The following is a 19,932-nucleotide window of genomic DNA, read 5'->3' on the forward strand; positions in this document are numbered from 1 at the left end:
GTGTCGATCTTGAATTTACATCTTGAAGTATTAATCGTGAATCCATTAACCGTAATCTTTATATAGTAAAACAATGTATTTTCAAGAGGTTTAGTACCTAAGCTTAGGTGGGGGTGTAATGTATATTCCCTTTTCCCTATATATATATATATATATATATATATATATATATATATATATATATATATATATAAGTTGCTTAAAAATTTGAATCTAAATATTTGGGATAAAAATAAAGGCATACAAACGGCCAATTGTATAAACTTATATATATAAGTATTTTTCTCGAAAAGAGAATACAAAGTATGAGATAGGAAATTAAAAGGAACAAAATTAGACGGGAATCGAACTTGGGCATTTTGATAAAAATTAACGCGCCCTCAACCATCTGAACTGGATCACTTATCTTATATCCCTCAAAAACATTTTATTTGTATTAATATTAAATAGGTAATATGGCTAATTTCTGGGCCCTATTGTTTTGGTGTCCTGTGCGGTTGCACACCTTACACACCCTCATGGCCGGCCCTGGTGGAGTGCGGCAGATTTTGATGGATGAGGCCCACAAGTCCAGGTTTTCCATCCATCCCAGGGCGACAAAGATGTATAGAGATCTTCGCCCTGACTACTGGTGGCCCTGCATGAAGCGGGATGTAGCCTGGTACGTCGAGAGATGCCTGACCTGCAGGAAGGTCAAGGTAGAGCACCAGAGGCCTCACGGCAAGACGCAGACACTAGACATCTTTGTGTGGAAGTGAGATGATATTACTATGGATTTCATCACGAAACTTCCCACGACCGCACGGGGAGTGTATTTGATTTGGGTCATTCTGGATTGGTTGACCAAGAGTTCCCATTTCATCCCAATCCAAGAGAGCATTTCGGCCGAGAAGCTGGACGACATTTACATCAGAGAGGTAGTAGCTCAACACAGAGTGCCAGTTTCCGTGATTTCTGACCGATACGTGCGATTTACTTCTAGATTCTCGAAGAAATTTCATGACAAGTTGGGTACTCGTCTGCATTTTAGCATGACCTTTCACCCGCAGACGGATGGTCAGAGTGAGCATACCATCCAGTTTGGAGGATATGATGCGTGCATACGTCCTCGACGTAGGTGGTAGTTGGGATACCTACCTTCCCCTTGGCAAAATTTTCCTATAATAATAGCTACCACGTGAGCATCAACCATCCTCCATTCGAGATGTTATACGGGAGGAAGTGCAGAACCCCGATATGCTGGGGTGAGGTTGGGTAGAGGGTCATGGGGAGTGCCGAAGTGGTACTCAAGACGATGGAGAGGATACAACAGGTTAGGAGCAGGCTTCAGACTGCTCAGAGTCGACAGAAGAGCTACGTCGACAGACACCGATCGACCTGGAGTTCCAGTCAGGGATATGGTTCTCCTGAAGGTGTCACCTTGGAATGGTGTCATCTGGTTCAGGAAGTGGGGCAAGTTGGGCCCCATGTATATTGGTCCTTTCAGTGTTCCAGCCCGGGTGGGAAAGGTGGCGTATAGGTTAGATCTTCCAGCCGAGCTAAGTCAGATCCACAATACCTTTCATGTCTCCCAGCTGCGGAAGTGCCTGGTAGATGACTCCGCGGTGATACCTCTATATGATATTTAGGTGGACGACAACCTGAACTACATCAAGCGGCCGATAGCTATCCTTGACAGGAAGATGAAGGATATGAGGAACAAGAAGTTCGAGTTAGTGAAGGTGCAGTGGCAGCATCGCAAGGGCTCAAAGTGGACTTGGGAGTCAGAGGACGAGATGAGGGAGCACTACCCCAAGCTATTCCCAGATGCAACAACCCGTTATTTTCAAGTCAATGAAAGTGAAACCACATTTCAATCCTAGTTGCATTGTATCATCTATAGCCTTGGAGGCATGTTTATAAGCCAATAACTAAATGTAGCTTGGATCCTAAGTTAATATAAGCTAATGTAAGTCATTATAAGTCAAAAGTTTAAGCTTAAAACCATAAATAAACACCCTATATAAGGGTTTATGGTTTTAAGGATCTAAAATGTGGAGATTTCGGTTTAAATAATCTAGAACAAATAGGTTCACGGTTGGAAAATCAATTCAAAAGGGGTTTTCGGTTTCACTTTGACCGAAAATTCTTGCCTTTTAAATTCCATGACCGCAAACCCATTTACCATTTGACTCTTTGGCCGAAAAGTCTTGTACTCCTTGACTTTAAGACCGCAAACACTTCCTTTATGGAAGTGTAGGACCAAAAACCCAAAGTTTAGGCCCATTAGGACCGAAAACCATCCATATATATATATATATATATATATATATATATATATATATATATATATATATCAGTGTTTAGCCGTGAATCCAATTCATTTCTCAATTTCTAGGTCGCAAACACCTCCCATTTGCTCTCAAGTATCATCCGTAAACCAATTCATAATATTTTTGCCCAGATCTTCTTATTTTCACCAAGAACGCCAAGAACAATCTTCAAATCTTCAAACTCCCACCCAAGAACACCGAAAACCCTCCCAAGCTCACCGAAAACCCCTCTTGCACACCGAAAATGTCAAGAACACTCCAAATAATTCCAAATAATTTTTTTAAGTATTACTTACATAATTAAAGTGTTGTCTAACACTTTAATTATTATTCAGATCATTATTTAATCTATTATTTAAAATAATATCTTATTAATTTGAATACGACGTCGCATATAATTATTTTTAGGATACGACTATTTCCACGTACGCTAGTTGATGATCGTCACTACAGTTTGACTATTCAAACACGAACTTACATTCGAGGTGAGTTCATACCCTTACATTTTCACTATTTTTCAATGTTTTTAGGGGGGGATACAAATAATACACAAGGAATCTTGTGTTAACATTTAAATGATTTCAAAACCGTTTCAAACCATTTGCAATTGTTTCAAACTGATTTATTCTCCACATTTTATCAAAAAATATTTATATATATATAAATAAGGTTCAACAGACTTAGAATTGGCAATTTCATCATATATCCTGTTCCTTGTCTAGTTGTGGGTTTATGATAGAATTACTTATTCGACTGTCTTTTGACTCTTAATTATATATGTTGGGAATATATATTAGTATAAAAATATATTTCATTATACTGTTAACCCTTTTGTAACATGTCGGGCAAAAGGGTATTTTTCACCAATCTTTTATTACCGCCTTATACATACTGTTAAATTGCAAAGGTTTCAGTTCATTACAAAGCATACATTTAAACTATAATATGTATAGTTTGTGAGCCACTACACTATTTTGCTAAGTCAATAAACGAAACAAGAACATACATCGAAACTATATTAAATATAGTTTGGGAAACACTACACTATTTTACAAGTTCAAGAATGCTATATAGAAACAAGTATATAAACTATATAATAGGTATAGTTTATGGAACACTACTCTATTTCACCATTTCAAGGATATGTTACTGAATAATTATCTAAGTATAATTATTTTACATTACAAATTACACCACTACAAGGTAATACATACAGTTTCAAGTACAAGAGAACACTATAACACTACATGTAAACTAGTTAATACCGGGTTGTAACGCACTACTTCCTTGTACCCATCAGGGTACAGGTTCAAGTCCTATAAATTATAACCAGAGTCTCCTGAAGGGAGAGCGTGAATTTGTGTATAGATCTATACGTGACTGACAATCCCGCACCTGAGCTGCTTGCAACAGCTAGGCCGACAGGCTTGGGTGACAAATGTCATAACATTCCAACGCCTGAAGAGCATCGTAGAGGCCACTAGTCATTTTAGAATGGTTATATGAAACTCACAATAATATCAACTAATACATTGTTTACGAGATTAACACAACTTCAATGGTTTTATTTTAAATAATGAAACTACAGTGCACTATTTTACATTACAGCTGGTGGGTTCCTGACATTCATACAAAAGGTTTTCATACAAACACTACTACGATACACTACTTCCCCAGTACATAGTACACTATTACAACATAAATTTAGGGAAACATTCATGATATGGTTTTATTCATTAATAAGACTACAATATACTGTTACAGAGTACAGTAGTAAACATACATTTTGGTCTTAAGGACAAAGACTACATTACATTTACTAAAGAAAATATTGGATTTTCTAAAGGAACATACTAACATTTTTTAAAGAACAAAGACAAGATTTCAATCGTAAAAGCATACTTATGAACTCACCAACTTAAATGTTGATACACTTTCAAAATCACTTGTATTCTTAGGGAACCAGTAGACAGGTACGCTACAGGTTTTTGAGAAGTCGGAGCATTCATGGTGTCTCGTTAATAGTTTTTGTTATACATTTTGGTGTTATACAAACAATGTTACAAACACAATAATGCAATGGTTGTTGTTACTTTGATTAAAATTATTCAATTGTTGTGATACTGTACATGATGTCCTCCACCCCCAAACGTTTCCTCCGTTCCAGTTTGGGGTGTGATAGTAAACTTCCAGGATGAATTCTAAAGTAAGTGGCGGAGATTTGCAACGCCCGGTTCCCGGTATGTATTTTAATAAAGAATTATTCATTTTTTTAAAGGGAGTCGATGAGTTGGAGGCCCCAAACTCGTCGAGTAGGAATGAGATTTTGGAGCTTGAACTCTACTCGACGAGTCGAGAGGCCTCGACTCGACGAGTAGGGCTGCCAGAGTGAAACCTTAATTTTCAGGGTTTGCACCATATTTAAAGACCTTAACACCCCCTTTGTGGCCTCCCTCATCGCCTCCCATAGTCCAACAAACCCTAAATCGTGATCTAGAGCTTTGTGAGTGTGTGTGTGAAAAAGAAGTGATTCTTTGGTGTTTTCTTAAAAGAGTGGAAGCTAGAAGTGTTTGGTTGAAGGAAGGAGCTTTAGATCCAGAAGAAGAACTTCATTTCTAGTTTAGTAGAGGTATAAAGTCTGTACCTTGTCTATTTGTTTACTAGATCTCTTCGTGGGGTAGTTTAGGGCCATATGGAGCATATTATGGAACCATTCATGGATGCAAGAATGTTTTGGGGTAATACATTCAGATCCAGAGTCTTTGAGGGACTCCATCGCATAAAGGTGCGAACTTTATGGCCATGGGAGTCCCACGCATCATATGAACCACTTTTAGAGTCTTTTTGAGCTAAATAATCCATGCATGAACGTAAAGTTTGTAACTTTACATGTTATATCGACTCTATGAGGCCATATCTATGGTTTGGAAGCCTCGAGCCCGACTAGAAACAACTGGACAAATTTGGACTTTGGGGTGCTCGTTGAGTTGTTCATACAAGTCAGCGAGTTAGGTCGTCGTTACCCAACCTTTGCTGTTACTGAGCAAACTCATTGTGTCTAGAATATGACTCAACGAGTTGGACGTGTTTACAAATTTGAAGATCAAAGAGCTCGACGAGTCCAAGGATGAACTCGGCGATTTAAGAGAAAAATGTTCCGACTGATATGAAGAGGAACTCGACGAGTTGAAGGATGAACTCGGCGAATTGAGAGCAAAATGTCCCAAATGATGTGAAGAGGAACTCGACAAATTCAAGGATGCACTCAGCGAGTTGTGAGTGAAATGCCCCAACTTGTATGAAGGGGAACTCGACGAGTTCGTGGAAGAAATAGACGAGTAGGATTGAGACTTGAGAGTTTTATAGAGACGAGAACTCGACGAGTTGATGGACCAACTCGGCGAGTTAAGTCAACTAGAAGGTTGACTTGGACCAGAAGGTTGACTTTGACCAGAGTGTTGACCTTTGACTTTGATCTTTGACCAGAGTTGACCCTTAAAGGGGTTATGAGTATGAAAGGGTAATTAAATAAGATTGTTATGTGTAGGAGTTTGAGAGGAGTTGATCCCAGCACCGACGACAGTTCAACTATTTCATGACATTGAGGTGAGTTACCTTCCAGTAGAAGTGGGTCAAAGGCAACAATACCGACCCACTAGTAAGAGCTATAGTAGAGATGATTGTCTTTGTGATAATTATTTGGTATGTCACTATCTATTATGCTTATGTGCTAGTATACTATGAGGTTATGTGATAGTGGTAGGAGGGGTAGGATAGACCCTAATACCGGTCGATAGGGCCGAAGGGGTATGCCAACACCCGGATATGCTAGGCAGTATATGATTTGCATGTTTATGCACTAGGATGTTATGTGGTAGAAGTAGATGGTAAGATAGTCCCTGGTATCGGTCGAAAGGACCGAAGGGTTAGGCTAACACACTGATATGCTAGGCGAGGTATCGTCAAAAGGACCGAAGGGGTAGGCAAGCACCCTGATATGCTAGGCAAGACATTGGTCGAAAGGGCTGAAGGGGTAGACTAGTACCCTTATATGCTACGCAAGTTACCGGTTGAAAGAGACCGAAGGGGTAGCTAGTACTCAGATATGTTAGACAATATGTGTTATGTATGGTATGTGGTATGATGGGGGAATTCATTAAGCTTTGTGCTTACGTTTTTCAGCTTTTATTTTAGGTACTTCTTCCACGAAGGGAAAGGAGCCGGCACGGTAGAAATGCCTCACACACACGATTTATGCATATGATATTCTTGTGATTGTACTCTGACATTGTTACGATGTTATGATATATTTTTGAGAATTATGATCTATGGATTTTGATGAAACGAATTAACTTGATGATGTTTTCTATAATTTTTTTTTTATGAATTGCTATCTCAAAAATGAAATTCTTGGTCCGTATTTTGGGATGTTTCAGAAGCAGTGACTTGTCCAGCACTAGAAGGTTTAACTCCCAGTTGTCTCTCATTGTTCATTATGTTTATATAACCGTTAACATCAGGACGAGCCTCTTCTCGACAGAATATCTAATCCCTTTCGTCAAGCGAAAAGCTTTTGGCATCAACCAATGCTCTTTGATTATGTTTTCTAGTGGGAACCCCAAGTAATCAGGAGTTGCGTAGTCAGTTTGTAAGACAAGTGGAACAGAATTAGCAGTGGTTCAAAATGGGCGGTCTATCGTGGAGTCAGACCAATTCGAGATTTCAAATTTCGGGTAGAGTAGAAGTGGTTATTTTGCAGGGGATTAAGTTAGGCTGAGAAAGGGATTCATTCATCATCAGGTTTGGAGAGCCCTGCTAAGGTTGAGTTCAGTTGCCTTTGGGAAGGTTGTTCTATGTTTAGGTTTGTGGTTGTGTTGCCCAGGCTGTACGACATGCCTACAATGGTAAGGAATGATTTCGAGGAAGAAATCTAATTTAAGTAAGTAAGAAATCTATGTTGAGTACGTTTAGTGTACGTGAGCAAGTTGGAAACCCTAATTTTAGGGCTTGTACCCTATATAAACCATAATATAGCCTCTTTCATCCTTGTTTAACCAGCTTACATACCTTCGAAAACCCTAGTTTGTCCCTTGCCTTTGAGTGGTGCTTTTGAGCTATTATTTTGATCATTGGTAGGTGTTGTGCATCTTGAAGTGGTAGAAGAAGAAGCTTGAAGACTCATTCTTTGGAGGAGAGCCTTGAGATGCAGCTTTAACACCTTTTTATGGCTTTTGAGGTATATAGTTTAAAGCTTGTCATCTCATTTCATAGTTCTATTACTTGGCTTGCTTTTGGATATTTTGGTTCCTTTTTGGTTGGTTTTGTGAGCTAAGGACGTTTATGGAGCTTATCCTTGTAGATCTGGGCATATTAAGGGTATCTTAAGCATAAAGGTGCAAACTTTATGGTGGGCTTGGTCTCATGCATGTGTTAAGTCATTTATTAAGCTCTTTTGAGATCTAGAGCCCCATTAAGCCATGCAAAGTTGGCAACTTTATGTGATAAACCACCTTAAGGAAGTCAGATATGAGTACAAGTTGAAGTCTTAATCGATTAAGGGCCAAATATTGGAATTTGGCCCAGTTGGTGGAGTACGCTAGGTGTACAAGTAGGTACGCTGCGTGTACAAGCCCTTAAGAGCGTATGCTAAGCGTATGAGTTGAGTACGCATCGCGTACTCAGCAGGGCTTCAGACTTTTGGGCTCTTGGTTTTGGGCCATCTTGGACTTTAGTTGTCTTGGGCCTTGTTGGGTCATCAAAATTCTATAGTTGGGTTGTTGATATTTTATTACACTCTCATGGATGAAGGCCCATGAAAGGGATTGATCCCAATTTGGCAAATTGGGAAATATTTGGGCTTTAGGTGATTATTTTGGAATTTGGACTTTTTGGACAATTGGATTGGGCCTTGGCCTTCGGCTAAGTTGGGTAAAGGGTAAAAAGGTCTTTTAGCCTAGTTTGTACTTTTAGTGTAAGTCGATATCCAATTATTAATTGGATGTTATTTTGTGGTTGATAACGTAGGGATTTTAGCGCGGCAGCAGCCTGAGATTTACCTATGGGATTTTGCAATGTGAGGTAAGTTTCCTCACCATCTTTAGCGGGTCTAAGGCACCAATGCCGACCCATGATCAGTTGTGCTAGAATACTAGATGTCTGTATGACTCTTGTATGTGTATCTGCTTGTATGCTTACTGGGTGGGGCCAGATGGTTATTCAGTAAGCTATTATCTTGTTATGCTTATATGATCTGTATGTGGGTGGGCCCGTTACACGAGTTTGGGCGGGGCCCGTTATACTCATTTTGTAGGGCCCGTTATGTGAGTTTGGGCGGGGCCCGTTATACTCAGTGGGCGGACCGGTTATATTTAGTGGGTAAGGCCCGTTATATTCAATGGGCTGGACTCGTTATATTCAATGGGGTGGGGCCCGTTATATTCAGTTGGCAGGCCTGTTACTTTCAGTTGGTGGGGCCTGTTTTGAGAGTGTGGGTGGGGCCCGTTACACTCATTGATCGGGTCCCATTATATGCTTGATGTGTTTGGTATGTGGTACTTTAGGGAACTCATTAAACTTTGTGCTTATAGTTTTCATGTTTATGCTTCATGTACTTCTAGTTTCAAGGGAAGAGCCCGGTATGATTGCATAGCACATACCACTGAATTCCGTATTTTCTAATTTACTCTGATAATGATGATGTATTGATAAATACCTTGATTTTATGACAATGATATGGTTTACTGTTTCATGAATGTAAAAATGAAAGATTTCCGGGTCTTAATTTTTTGGGACGTTAGAAATAAGCAACCTATCTCCGATTCGTATTTCATGACGCACGTTGTTGTACAAGGTTGAATACGGATCTTAAAAAATCATAACTATATTATACAAAGTCAGATTTAATCATTCTTTATATGCATGGGCTCATGATCAGGATCTCTACGATTTTTCTTTATATTATTTATCCTAAATAATATTTTATTTATTTTTATTTATTTAGCCATATTTATTTAGTTTGAAAATATGTTTTCACACACAATATTATATACATATAATATAATATACGAATCACTTTTATACAAACTTATATGATTGAATGATTCTCTTTTATTTATTTGTAAGAAATTTACCATTATCGACCTACGTAAATACATATTTTTATAATAATTGACCAGCGAGAGACGGGGACGTTACAACAAGTGTAGGCACTTGAGTAACCCATGCAAAACACACACATATACATCCCATTCCATGATATCTTCAACCACCAAACACACACCCAATCAAACACACACAATCTGCACCCATCCCCAAACAATGATTTCCTGAACTCTAAAAATAACTTTTTAATTTATTGACTTCTTGAAAAGTCAATAAATTAAAAAAAATGTGTATTGAAAAATTCCTTTTAAAACAACTTTTTGTTTCATTTTGAAAATGTGTTTTTAAAAAGTCACAATTTGTAACTTCTTGAAAAAATCATGACTTATTAAGTTTACAAAATAGATAAAAGGCCTTTTGTTCATTTTATATGTATAAGTCATATAGTTTTTAAAAAACAACTTATTGTCTTACTGAATTTTGCCACTATGAAAGCTAAGCCAAACATTTTTTTAGAAATTCATTTTCTCATTTTCATAAGTAAATAAGTCATTTTGGATAAAAATCATTTTTAACTTCAAAATGAACACCCAACCACCATCTAAAAGTGTGTGAAAAAACGAACTTAAGCTAAATTCGACATCTAGCCACTAGATTAATGCTAAACTACCCTCTTAGCATAAATAAAATATTTTTTTAAATGATATGACAACTAACACATACTTATATACTTATATACCTTACAACAGAGTATCCTAAACACACACATGCCAAAATTATATTACCATATCCTCAGATTAATTGGAGTGACCGGAGATAAAGGTAAACGAAATGCAAAAATTTAACCACCGCTTCTACATAAAAGATTGGAATATGTAAACAAAATTATTTATAAGTTTAGCCGTGATGGCTTAATTTCTTCTGGAGGCAACTCTCATATGGTGTCGATCATATTTTTAATAGAGACGATGATGCGAGGAAGTAGGACTAACTCTTCGTGGTAGTCGGTGGTGGTGGAAGAGAGACAGTTGGAGTCTATAGAGGCAGAGGTATCGTAGGGGCTGATAATTAATCTCCAAATAACCATTAGGGACAACTATGTTGAACAAATGATCGATATATATATATATATATATATATATATATATATATATATATATATATATATATATATATATATATATATATATATATATATATATATATATATAGAGAGAGAGAGAGAGAGAGAGAGAGAGAGGTGAATATCACATTAACATAGGGAGGCACTGACAGAAGAGGGCAGGCTGGCGATGGAGGAGGATGATTGTCGAGGTGGTGGTGTGGAGCAATCAGCGAGAGAGAAGAGAACGGCATTTTGGTACGCACATAAAAAATCAAATAAGAGATTTTTTTATTTCCATAATTATAGGTTAATAGTTTGATAATTATTTCATTAATTGTTGAATTTATTATAAAGCTCATATATATTGATCGATCGAGAATTAGTCATATATTCATCCAATAGAGATTTAATATGAATATAACTCTCTCTCTCTCTCTCTCTCTCTCTCTCTCTCTCTATATATATATATATATATATATATATATATATATATATATATATATATATATATAGAAAAGTGAATATACCCTTAAGGGTATATAAACTTAGGTACCCAAACTCACCATAATATGTCATTTTGTTTGATATATTCATTATAGTATTCTTAAAATTCAACCCTAACTTTATTACTTTCAAGATTTTCAAAATTTCACTCTTAACTTCCTCTTACATCACATCTTTATGCCGGACACCAACTAGGCTATATATATTATTGTTAAAAATAAAAATTATGTAAGAAGAAGATAAATGTAAAATTTATAAAAATATTGGACTTATATCAAGTTAGAAGTTGAATTAGAAGAACATTGGATAATTACAATGTATATATGTGATATAAAACGACGGATTATGGTGGGTTTGGGTACCTAAGCTTATATACCCTTAAGGGTATATTCACTTTTCCCATATATATATATATATATATATATATATATATATATATATATATATATATATATATATATATATATATCAATCCGTGTCATTAGTATCATTAATTATCATAAGTTAAATTTTTTTAATGGTTGTTACTAATTAGGTGAAATTGAAGATCGGTTATGTAAGTTTCAAATGAATATGGTGTAATGATATGAGTTATCTTAAACATATTAACGATGGATGACTTTTTTTAGAAGATTTATAAAGATGCATATATCAATCCTTCCCCAAAAGCTTATCCAAGGAAATTTGAATATTTAAACTAGATTAATACTGTGAAAAGAGACATAGAAAGCCCTTTGGTGAATATATGGCCTACTGCACGAACGGAGCATGTCAACCATAGAGTTGTCCCAAAGCAATCTGTTCGCATGCTAAACAAGGTAAGTGCCCTAAGATATTCTCAATGTTTTATAACGATATTAAATTTACATTTTCAATCAATATGAGCATTTTTTTGCAATAACATCACTTAATTACAAAACTTTCCATCAACTAGCTACCGTTTGTTAATCAAGATAGGAAGTTCTCCGATAGAATGTTAGCATAATTTTGTGCAGTTTAAGATTATAACAAAGCAAGGTAGTACAGCACTTGGGTTTCTTACAAACAAGTAGTTTGACTTTATTCCTCTTACAGAATCATAGTCACCTTCGCCGTCCCTATCAAGCATATCAATAACTCGTCCAGCAATTACTCGACAAACTATGATGGCCATCTTCACATTCATCATCTTTGCACTTGTATTGGCATTGATTATATCTTGACAACTTGTGTTCAACCATATTCCAGTTGTCCACTCTGCAGTGTAAAAACCTGATTTAATTATGCTACAAATTCTGCAATCTGAGGCTCTACAGAGCTTGGAGCTTCCAAATTGCTTGCAATATGTGCTCTTTGCGCCGTAGAACAGTAACTTCTCGTTACCATCAACCATGTTTCTTGGTTGCTTGTCATAATGCTTGTGAGCTCTGTTCTTAACACCCTCTCTGAAACTTTCAAATGTTTCTAGAGTTTCCCTTGAATGATTCAACTTAAGGACTTGTTTTATGTTTATTATACATCTTGAGATGTCTGTTGTTGTTGTTGCCGCTCTGAAGATCATCTCAATGACATTTCTTGATGGGTCCCCGGTCTCTAGTACTGTTATGCCAGTCTCAACACTATTAGAATTTCGTCATCATCATTTGATCGAATTGTTAATTAACTTTTTAACTAAAAGTAGGGCACAATAAGGTCATGTTTCAGTTTAACTTAATGGACCGAAAACGGTCAGTTCAATAAGCTATATATTGATATTTTTTTACATAATGCTGAAAAAACAACTTAGTAGGTTTTCTATTAAGCACAATTGTTTTAGAAATTTGTCCTTCTTTCGTCAAATTCTCGAAATATTCCATCATTTTCTGAAAATATTATTATACTTCATTAGATCATTTAAATGTATAACGCTAAATATGTGGGGAAAAAAAGGACAAACATTGTAGTCAATTTTCATTAATGCATTAAGACTTGATTGGGACCACTTCTTATGACATACTTTACTGCTACAGATGTAAGTATATATAGCTGGTAGCTTGATACGTACTTACATCATCATTTGAAGAATGGAGTCATGGAGATATGGAGTTTCCAGTAATGTAAAAGGAAATAACAACTATTCTAGATATAACGTATATCAAAAAAGGTTCTTCACATAATAGTATAATAAACATGCTTTGGACAAATCCTCATCCTATGTAGACAATATACACTTTTACACACAATAGCTAGAAACATACTCTAATATTTGTCATTTTAGGCGACACACTTTCTTAATGATACCTTAAAAACATTGCCCGAGATGAGTTTTGTGTATATATTAATTGTTGTATAGTATCTCAATTTGATGGTCAATACAGCTCTGATGGCTTAGCCTTAGGAAAAAATGAACGCAACATTTAATTAGTTCTGAAATGTTCCTATTTTGCATAAGTATATTACTAAGAATGGACCTAAAATATGTTACTACTGTGTGCACTTAACCCTAAAAACCAATTAAGTATGTCATAACAAGTGTTTCAAACAAAGTTGCGTACTTGCGTTGCACATTGACTGTGTTTAATTGTCTCTCTTAAGTATCTTTTGTCGATTTTAGCATGTTCATTGATCAATATGCAATGAAACAACAACTACTTACTCGCAGCATTAGTTCACTTTGAAAAGTAAAAAAATAACAAACCATAAAAGCAGTTTATGCGTTGGTGCTGCGTGAATTCTTCATCATCTTCTTGGTTTCTAGGTTTTGTGCTGGTTCTACTCATGTTGGCGGATGTGGTATCTGTCAGCTGCTTGCCTTCACAATGTCGTTTCCCTTTCAACAGACCACACAACACATGCATGGCTCTAGGAGACTGTAATTCAACATCAATACTTGCACAAGTACTCATGTCGAGTGGTGTGCTACCATGGCGAACAAGCTGGCTAGAAAAATGCATCTTAAAGGAGGGTAATTGGGTCAGGTGATGGTTTGATCGGGTTTGGGTGGAGGTGCATGAGTTTACGTGGCTTTTACAACAGACCAAAGGAGAATGATAGCAGGCTTTTTGGACGTATGTAGAGCATTGAATGATATTCAATGGGAAATCTGAGCTCATATATACTCGGCATAATTACCTCTTGGTTATTCCCTTAGAGAACTAGAAGGCGTACTTGACACGTGTCCCTCAAAAACGTTTGTCTTTTAAAGTCTTTGTTGTTTTGCTCCATAAGGAAATTTAAAAACATTTAATTCAATGTATAAATGGTACAAATTTATTCATAACGACATACATAGTTTTTAATTGATTCCTTTTTTTTTGTAAATTGCTCCTACTACTCGACATATGAGGCTATCACCTTATAGAACTAGAAGGCGTACGTGACACGTGTCCCTCAAAAATGTTTGTCTTTTAAAGTCTTTGTTGTTTTGCCCCATAAAGAAATTTAAAAACATTTAATTTAATGTATAAATAGTACAAATTTATTCATAACGACATACATAGTTTTTAATTGATTCCTTTGTTTTTCAAATTGCTCCTACTACTCGACATATTAGGCTGTCACCATTTACAGTCGGACAGAACTTCCCGCCCCCCACTTGGACCAAATTTCGTGCGTCCCCATATAGTAGGTGCATATGTTACAAAGGTCTTTTTTAGGAATCTTGTATCGTACGCTACATGAAATATGGGCAATTGTGTACAGCATCGACAAGGACAATAACGAACATTACAAATACAACAAAGCGACACTAAAGGCATTTAATTACACTAGTACATAAGATATTTGTTGGTTCGATTGGTTTTTTTTTGTTGATGTGGTTGTACTATTAGACAATATTATAAAACCATAAAAAGAAATTAAATAACATTTTATTTTTTATATCTACTAATATTTCTATTCATTAATATTATGACACGTATTATCATTTTATATTTATTTAACTATCTTATTAAGAGTATATTAAGAATATATCAAATAAAATTAAACTGAATGGTGGAATGATGTCACGTGTCATAATATTACTAGGTAGAAATATTTGTAGGCATAAAAAATAGGAATTAATTTAATTTCTCTACCATAAATTACTAATATCGCATCAATAAGTTATTCAGAGAATGAGTGAAGATTATATTATGTCTCTTTATTCACCAATACACACAAGTATTTATATATCTCAAAATCTCTTAATTAGGAAGTTATTCTAGTTGACCATCTTCATATAATCGTGCACCTAAATGATGGAATATATTAGTTCCTAATATACACTACAAAAAATCAACGTAATAGCAGCGATACACACTTTTAGCGGCGACTACATGTCGTCGTTAAAGGTGTGTCACTGCTAAAGATACAAAACAACAATCTGCGTCAAATGAATTGTTAACCCCTGGACCTATTCGAACGGTTTGATATGAATATCGCTTAAACTATTAGCGTCGACATCAATGGCGGCGACAGTCGTCGCCACTAATGCTCCAAAAAAATTGTGGTATAATTTCTCTCCAAACGGTGTTGCTGCTAAAACCCTATTGTCACCGCTAAAACCCTTGTGTTGCCGCTAATAGTCATAGTCGCTAAAGGTGTGCGCAAATATACCCCTCTTCCATCGACGCTTTCCGCATTCTATAATTTTACACCTCCATCAAACACTCTCTTGATTTTAGACAACGAAATTGATCAAAACCCACACATCCTCTATCACCCGCAACAAAAAGGCCGCCATCATCATTGATAGAAGGTGCAATACTGACCATACCACACAACTGCTGGATTTTTTGTCGGGATAAGTGCTACTCCTCCGTTTTTCAATTTCTTTTCTCTCCGGTGACTATCTACTGAGTTAGGTGTTTGATTTTGTGTATTAAACTTTGTTGACCTCTGAGCTCGGGTTGTCATCCCCGCCACCGCAACTGTCGGATTTTCTGCCACAACAACACCGCCACAACACCACCACAATTTTGATTTCGTTCCACCATAGGTTCTATTCCATTTCATGAAGTATTCTAATATAGTTCTTCATATTGTATGCATTATGTATGTATGTAATGTGTATTATGTATGTATATGAAATAGAATACATAAATGTATGTAATGTATATATATATATATATATATATATATATATATATATATATATATATATATATGTATGGAAAAAATGGAAAAAGTAGGATGCAACAATGAATATACAATATGTGTAAGATGTATGTTTAAGTGTGTTTGTATGTATATGTATGTATGCATTGATTGGAACATCCCTTAACTTTTAAGGGCTTTTTTGGAAAGTACATTGCCATAATGGAAAAAATGAAAACAAAGTAGGATGTTACAATGAATATCCAATATGTGTAGGATGTATGTTTAAGTGTATTCGTATTTATATGTACGTATGTTGATTGGAACGTCACTTAACTTTTAAGAGCTTTTTTGGAAAGTACAATGTTATAATGGAAAAAATGAAAAAAAAGTAGGATGTTATAATGAATATGCAATATGTGTAGGGTTTTATGTTTAAGTGTATTTATATGTATGTATTTATTGGAACATCACTTAGCATTTAAGGTTTTTTTTTTTAAAAGTATAATGCTATAATGGAAAAAATGAAAAAAAAAAAAAAACAGTAGGATACTATAATGAATATGTAATATGTGTAGGATGTATGTTTAAGTGTATTTATATGAATACGTATGTATGTATGTATTGATTGGAACGTCACTTAACTTTTAAGGTTTTTTTTAAAGTACAAATAAAAAAATATATACAAAAGTACAATGCTTAAATAGAAAAATAACAATATAATATTTAAAATACAATATTATTATAGAAAACTTAAAATAAAATCAAATGCCATAAGTTACGAAAATATGGAAAAGTATAATGCTATAATATGAAAAAAAATCCCATACTATAAATAAAAAATATATGTAAATGTACAACACTCAAATAGGAAAAACAACATCATTGTAACATCTAGATCCTCGAGGTATGGAATTTAAAGCAAATTATGAGTTCTATGTTGGTCACAACATGAAGAAGGTATCATCACAACCAGACCAGGCCATATGAGTCATGTTTTCTCATTGAGGTGTCACGACGTGAAACTTTATTTGTCACGACATGACAACTGATCAGGAGCAAACCCTAATTTCCAGACTTGGACCCTACTCAAAGGAAGTGAGGGCTAGGGTTTTCTCCACCCTCAACCTCCATCACCTCCTAAACCCCCTTGAAGAAACCCTAATCTCTCACCTTCATTTTTTAGCTCATTTTGTTGTTCTTAATGGATTTTGAAGGAAGAAAAAGGCCCTTGTTGTGAAGACAGCATCTTGGGAAGCTTGGAGACTCTTTTTGAGCATCTTCCAGACCATTATGAGTAAACAAGTTCCAATATTTATGCTTTAGGTTGCTAGATATATGCTTTTTGTCCCTTTTTAGTTATGTTTAGGAAAATTTGGGTGGAAGGATTCCATAAAGTTGACAACTTTATGGATCCTTAAGGTCTCTTGAAGGTTATATGCTTTGGATCTGGAGTTTAGTGTAGCGTTGATTCCATGCATGGGATCTTGGTTCCATTATCACTATTTGGCACATTTTGATTTCAAGACATGGAATGGACATACATGTCTATAAAGTACCAATCTTTAGAAGGTTTTTTAGGTATGAAAGACCTTTGAGAAGTTAGGATGATTGGCCTAAGGGATAAGGGGGTTAATGCGTTAATCTGCCCATTACGGTTCTCACAAAGTGACTATATGGGTGTCGCGACGTGACAATAAGGGTTCATCGACTGTGTTTGATGGGCGCTATCATGATGTGGTTGCATGGCCATCACGATGTGACAATAGTTTTGAATGGGACTGAGTTAGATTGTGGCCGAGTTTGTGATTGCTCCAAGTTTGTTTTCCCACGACATGACTATTAGCTAGTCATGACACGAGGATCAACTGATGGTGATGCTAACCAATGACTTTGACCCTTATCATTGACTTGTTGAACTGCGTTGACTTTTGGTTAAATTTCTAATTCTAGAGTACTGACTATGGTATGACCCTTTTCATTCGATATATAAGTTGCTGCACCTGTTTCATGGCATTGAGTTGTGGTCTATCTGACTTTGTGACAAAGGTGAGTCTTCTCACTATAATATCTTGGTTGGATCACAACAACTTTATGAAATATTGTGGTTGAATCACAACACCTATATGAAAAACTATGGTTAGATCACAACATTTGTATGTATAATTGTGGTTAGATCATAATACTTATTTGTCTTTGTGACTTGCATGAAAGACCATGGTTGGATCCTTGTAGAAAGGTTATGGTTGGTTGTAATCTGGATGTGACTGTAAGACTATGATATGTATGGTATGTGGTATTTTAGGTAACTCACTAAGCTTTGTGCTTATGGTTTTGTGGTTTAAATATTTTTAGGTACTTCTAGGTCCAAAGAGAAAAGCTCGACATGACTGCACAACATCCCCTGATTATTTTCCGCATTGACTATTATTATATTACTCTGATGCTTGAGATACATTTTTACCATGATTGATTTTGGAGCAAATGTTGTATGGATTTAACAGTTTGAAAATGAAAATTTTTATTAGTATTTTTGGGACTTTACAAGTTGGTATCAGAACCTTGGTTTGAGGGATTCGGGAACACTCTTGGGTGTGTCTAAACTCAAAATGAGGAATTGCTATTCTTCTAGAAAGAAAATAAATTTTCTAAAAAGATTTTACAAAGAAAAGGAGGTGATGTGTGCAATCAGCTGAGCCAAGTAAGTGATTCCTAAAATACTCATACATGAGTTGTAACGACCCAAAATCCATAAGTAAAAATTTCATTTTTCCAATTCATCATTCCAAACATTACATGTACCAAAAACATACAAAATACAAATCATCACGGAATATCATAGTAACAAAGATCATAAAAAGCAGAAATCGTGAGGGGGGAGGATGTTCTGCCATCACGTCAGGCCCTTCCCTTTTGTACCAGGAATACCTGAAACCAAAAACATATTTGTAAGCAAAAAGCTTAGTGAGCTTCCCCAAAATACCACATACACCATACACAAAACTATGACAAGACATGGTGGTGTCGGGTCCATAACAACCCCGAGGTGCGTATCAACTGTATATAACAACAAATGGCTATGTTGGGTCCGTATCAACCTCTGGGTGCATATCAACCCCGAGTACATAATGACTCCGAGCTGAAATTGGCACAATGCATATATCATACAATCACATAAGCAATAGTCACATCATGGCATACATCCTACACATACAAATCAGTGGGCCGACTTTGGTGCCTTCGACCCACTAGTATGGTAAGAAGACTCACCTTTAACCGAAGATAATTGAATCGCAAACTCAAGCTCCTGCTAACATGACTCCTCAAAATAAGCTTACCCAATAAAAATCCTAATTAATAATGAGGATTAATCCATAAACGAAGGTCTAATTCATCCTTTATCAATCTAAGGGCAAAAGACTATTTTGCCCTACCCTTTCATAACCCAACTAGACAAGGCCCACAATCCTTAATGGACCAAGGTCCAAAAATGGCCCAGAAGTGCTTCTTGGTAGTACGCCCCGCGTACTACCCAGTTCGTCATGCGTACATTCGTTTTATATGGAAGGGGGTTACGGGGAAAAGATACAGTACACACAACATACTCATGGTCACACCCGGTGTACGCATAAGAGATCTATACCTTCTATTAAGGTCTTATAGCTTTAAGACCTAACATCCAAATTTCAGATCTAACATCCAATAAACGTCTAAAAAACATAAATTTGTAACCTTTATGCCTTTGCATGGAAAAAGGAATCTAAAAACCAAAACCCTAACCTAAATCATCATCTAAACTTCCATAAGTCTTGCATGGAAGAAAACCAAAGACCAAGTTTTCATTTTTATGGCACTATACACCCCCAAAACGTCTGA

At 35.9% G+C, this 19,932-nt stretch overlaps 1 protein-coding gene across 1 annotated transcript; it reads right to left on the bottom strand.

The window, feature by feature from the left end:
- Positions 1-11,998: 11,998 nt before the first annotated feature.
- Positions 11,999-12,394, bottom strand: LOC145076211 (uncharacterized). Its single transcript, XM_079022169.1, has one exon. It carries the CDS (start codon positions 12,392-12,394, stop codon positions 11,999-12,001), a length of 396 nt encoding a protein of 131 aa, XP_078878295.1.
- Positions 12,395-19,932: the final 7,538 nt, after the last annotated feature.

Source organism: Lactuca serriola, chromosome 9 (genome assembly GCF_051521515.1).
Source record: "Lactuca serriola cultivar US96UC23 chromosome 9, Lser_US96UC23_V15, whole genome shotgun sequence".
In the NCBI taxonomy this organism is placed as follows: Eukaryota; Viridiplantae; Streptophyta; class Magnoliopsida; order Asterales; family Asteraceae; genus Lactuca; species Lactuca serriola.

Excerpts from the sequence above, each read along its gene's own strand:
- LOC145076211 (XM_079022169.1), bottom strand. The coding sequence starts at position 12,394 with ATGGTTGATGGTAACGAGAAGTTACTGTTCTACGGCGCAAAGAGCACA.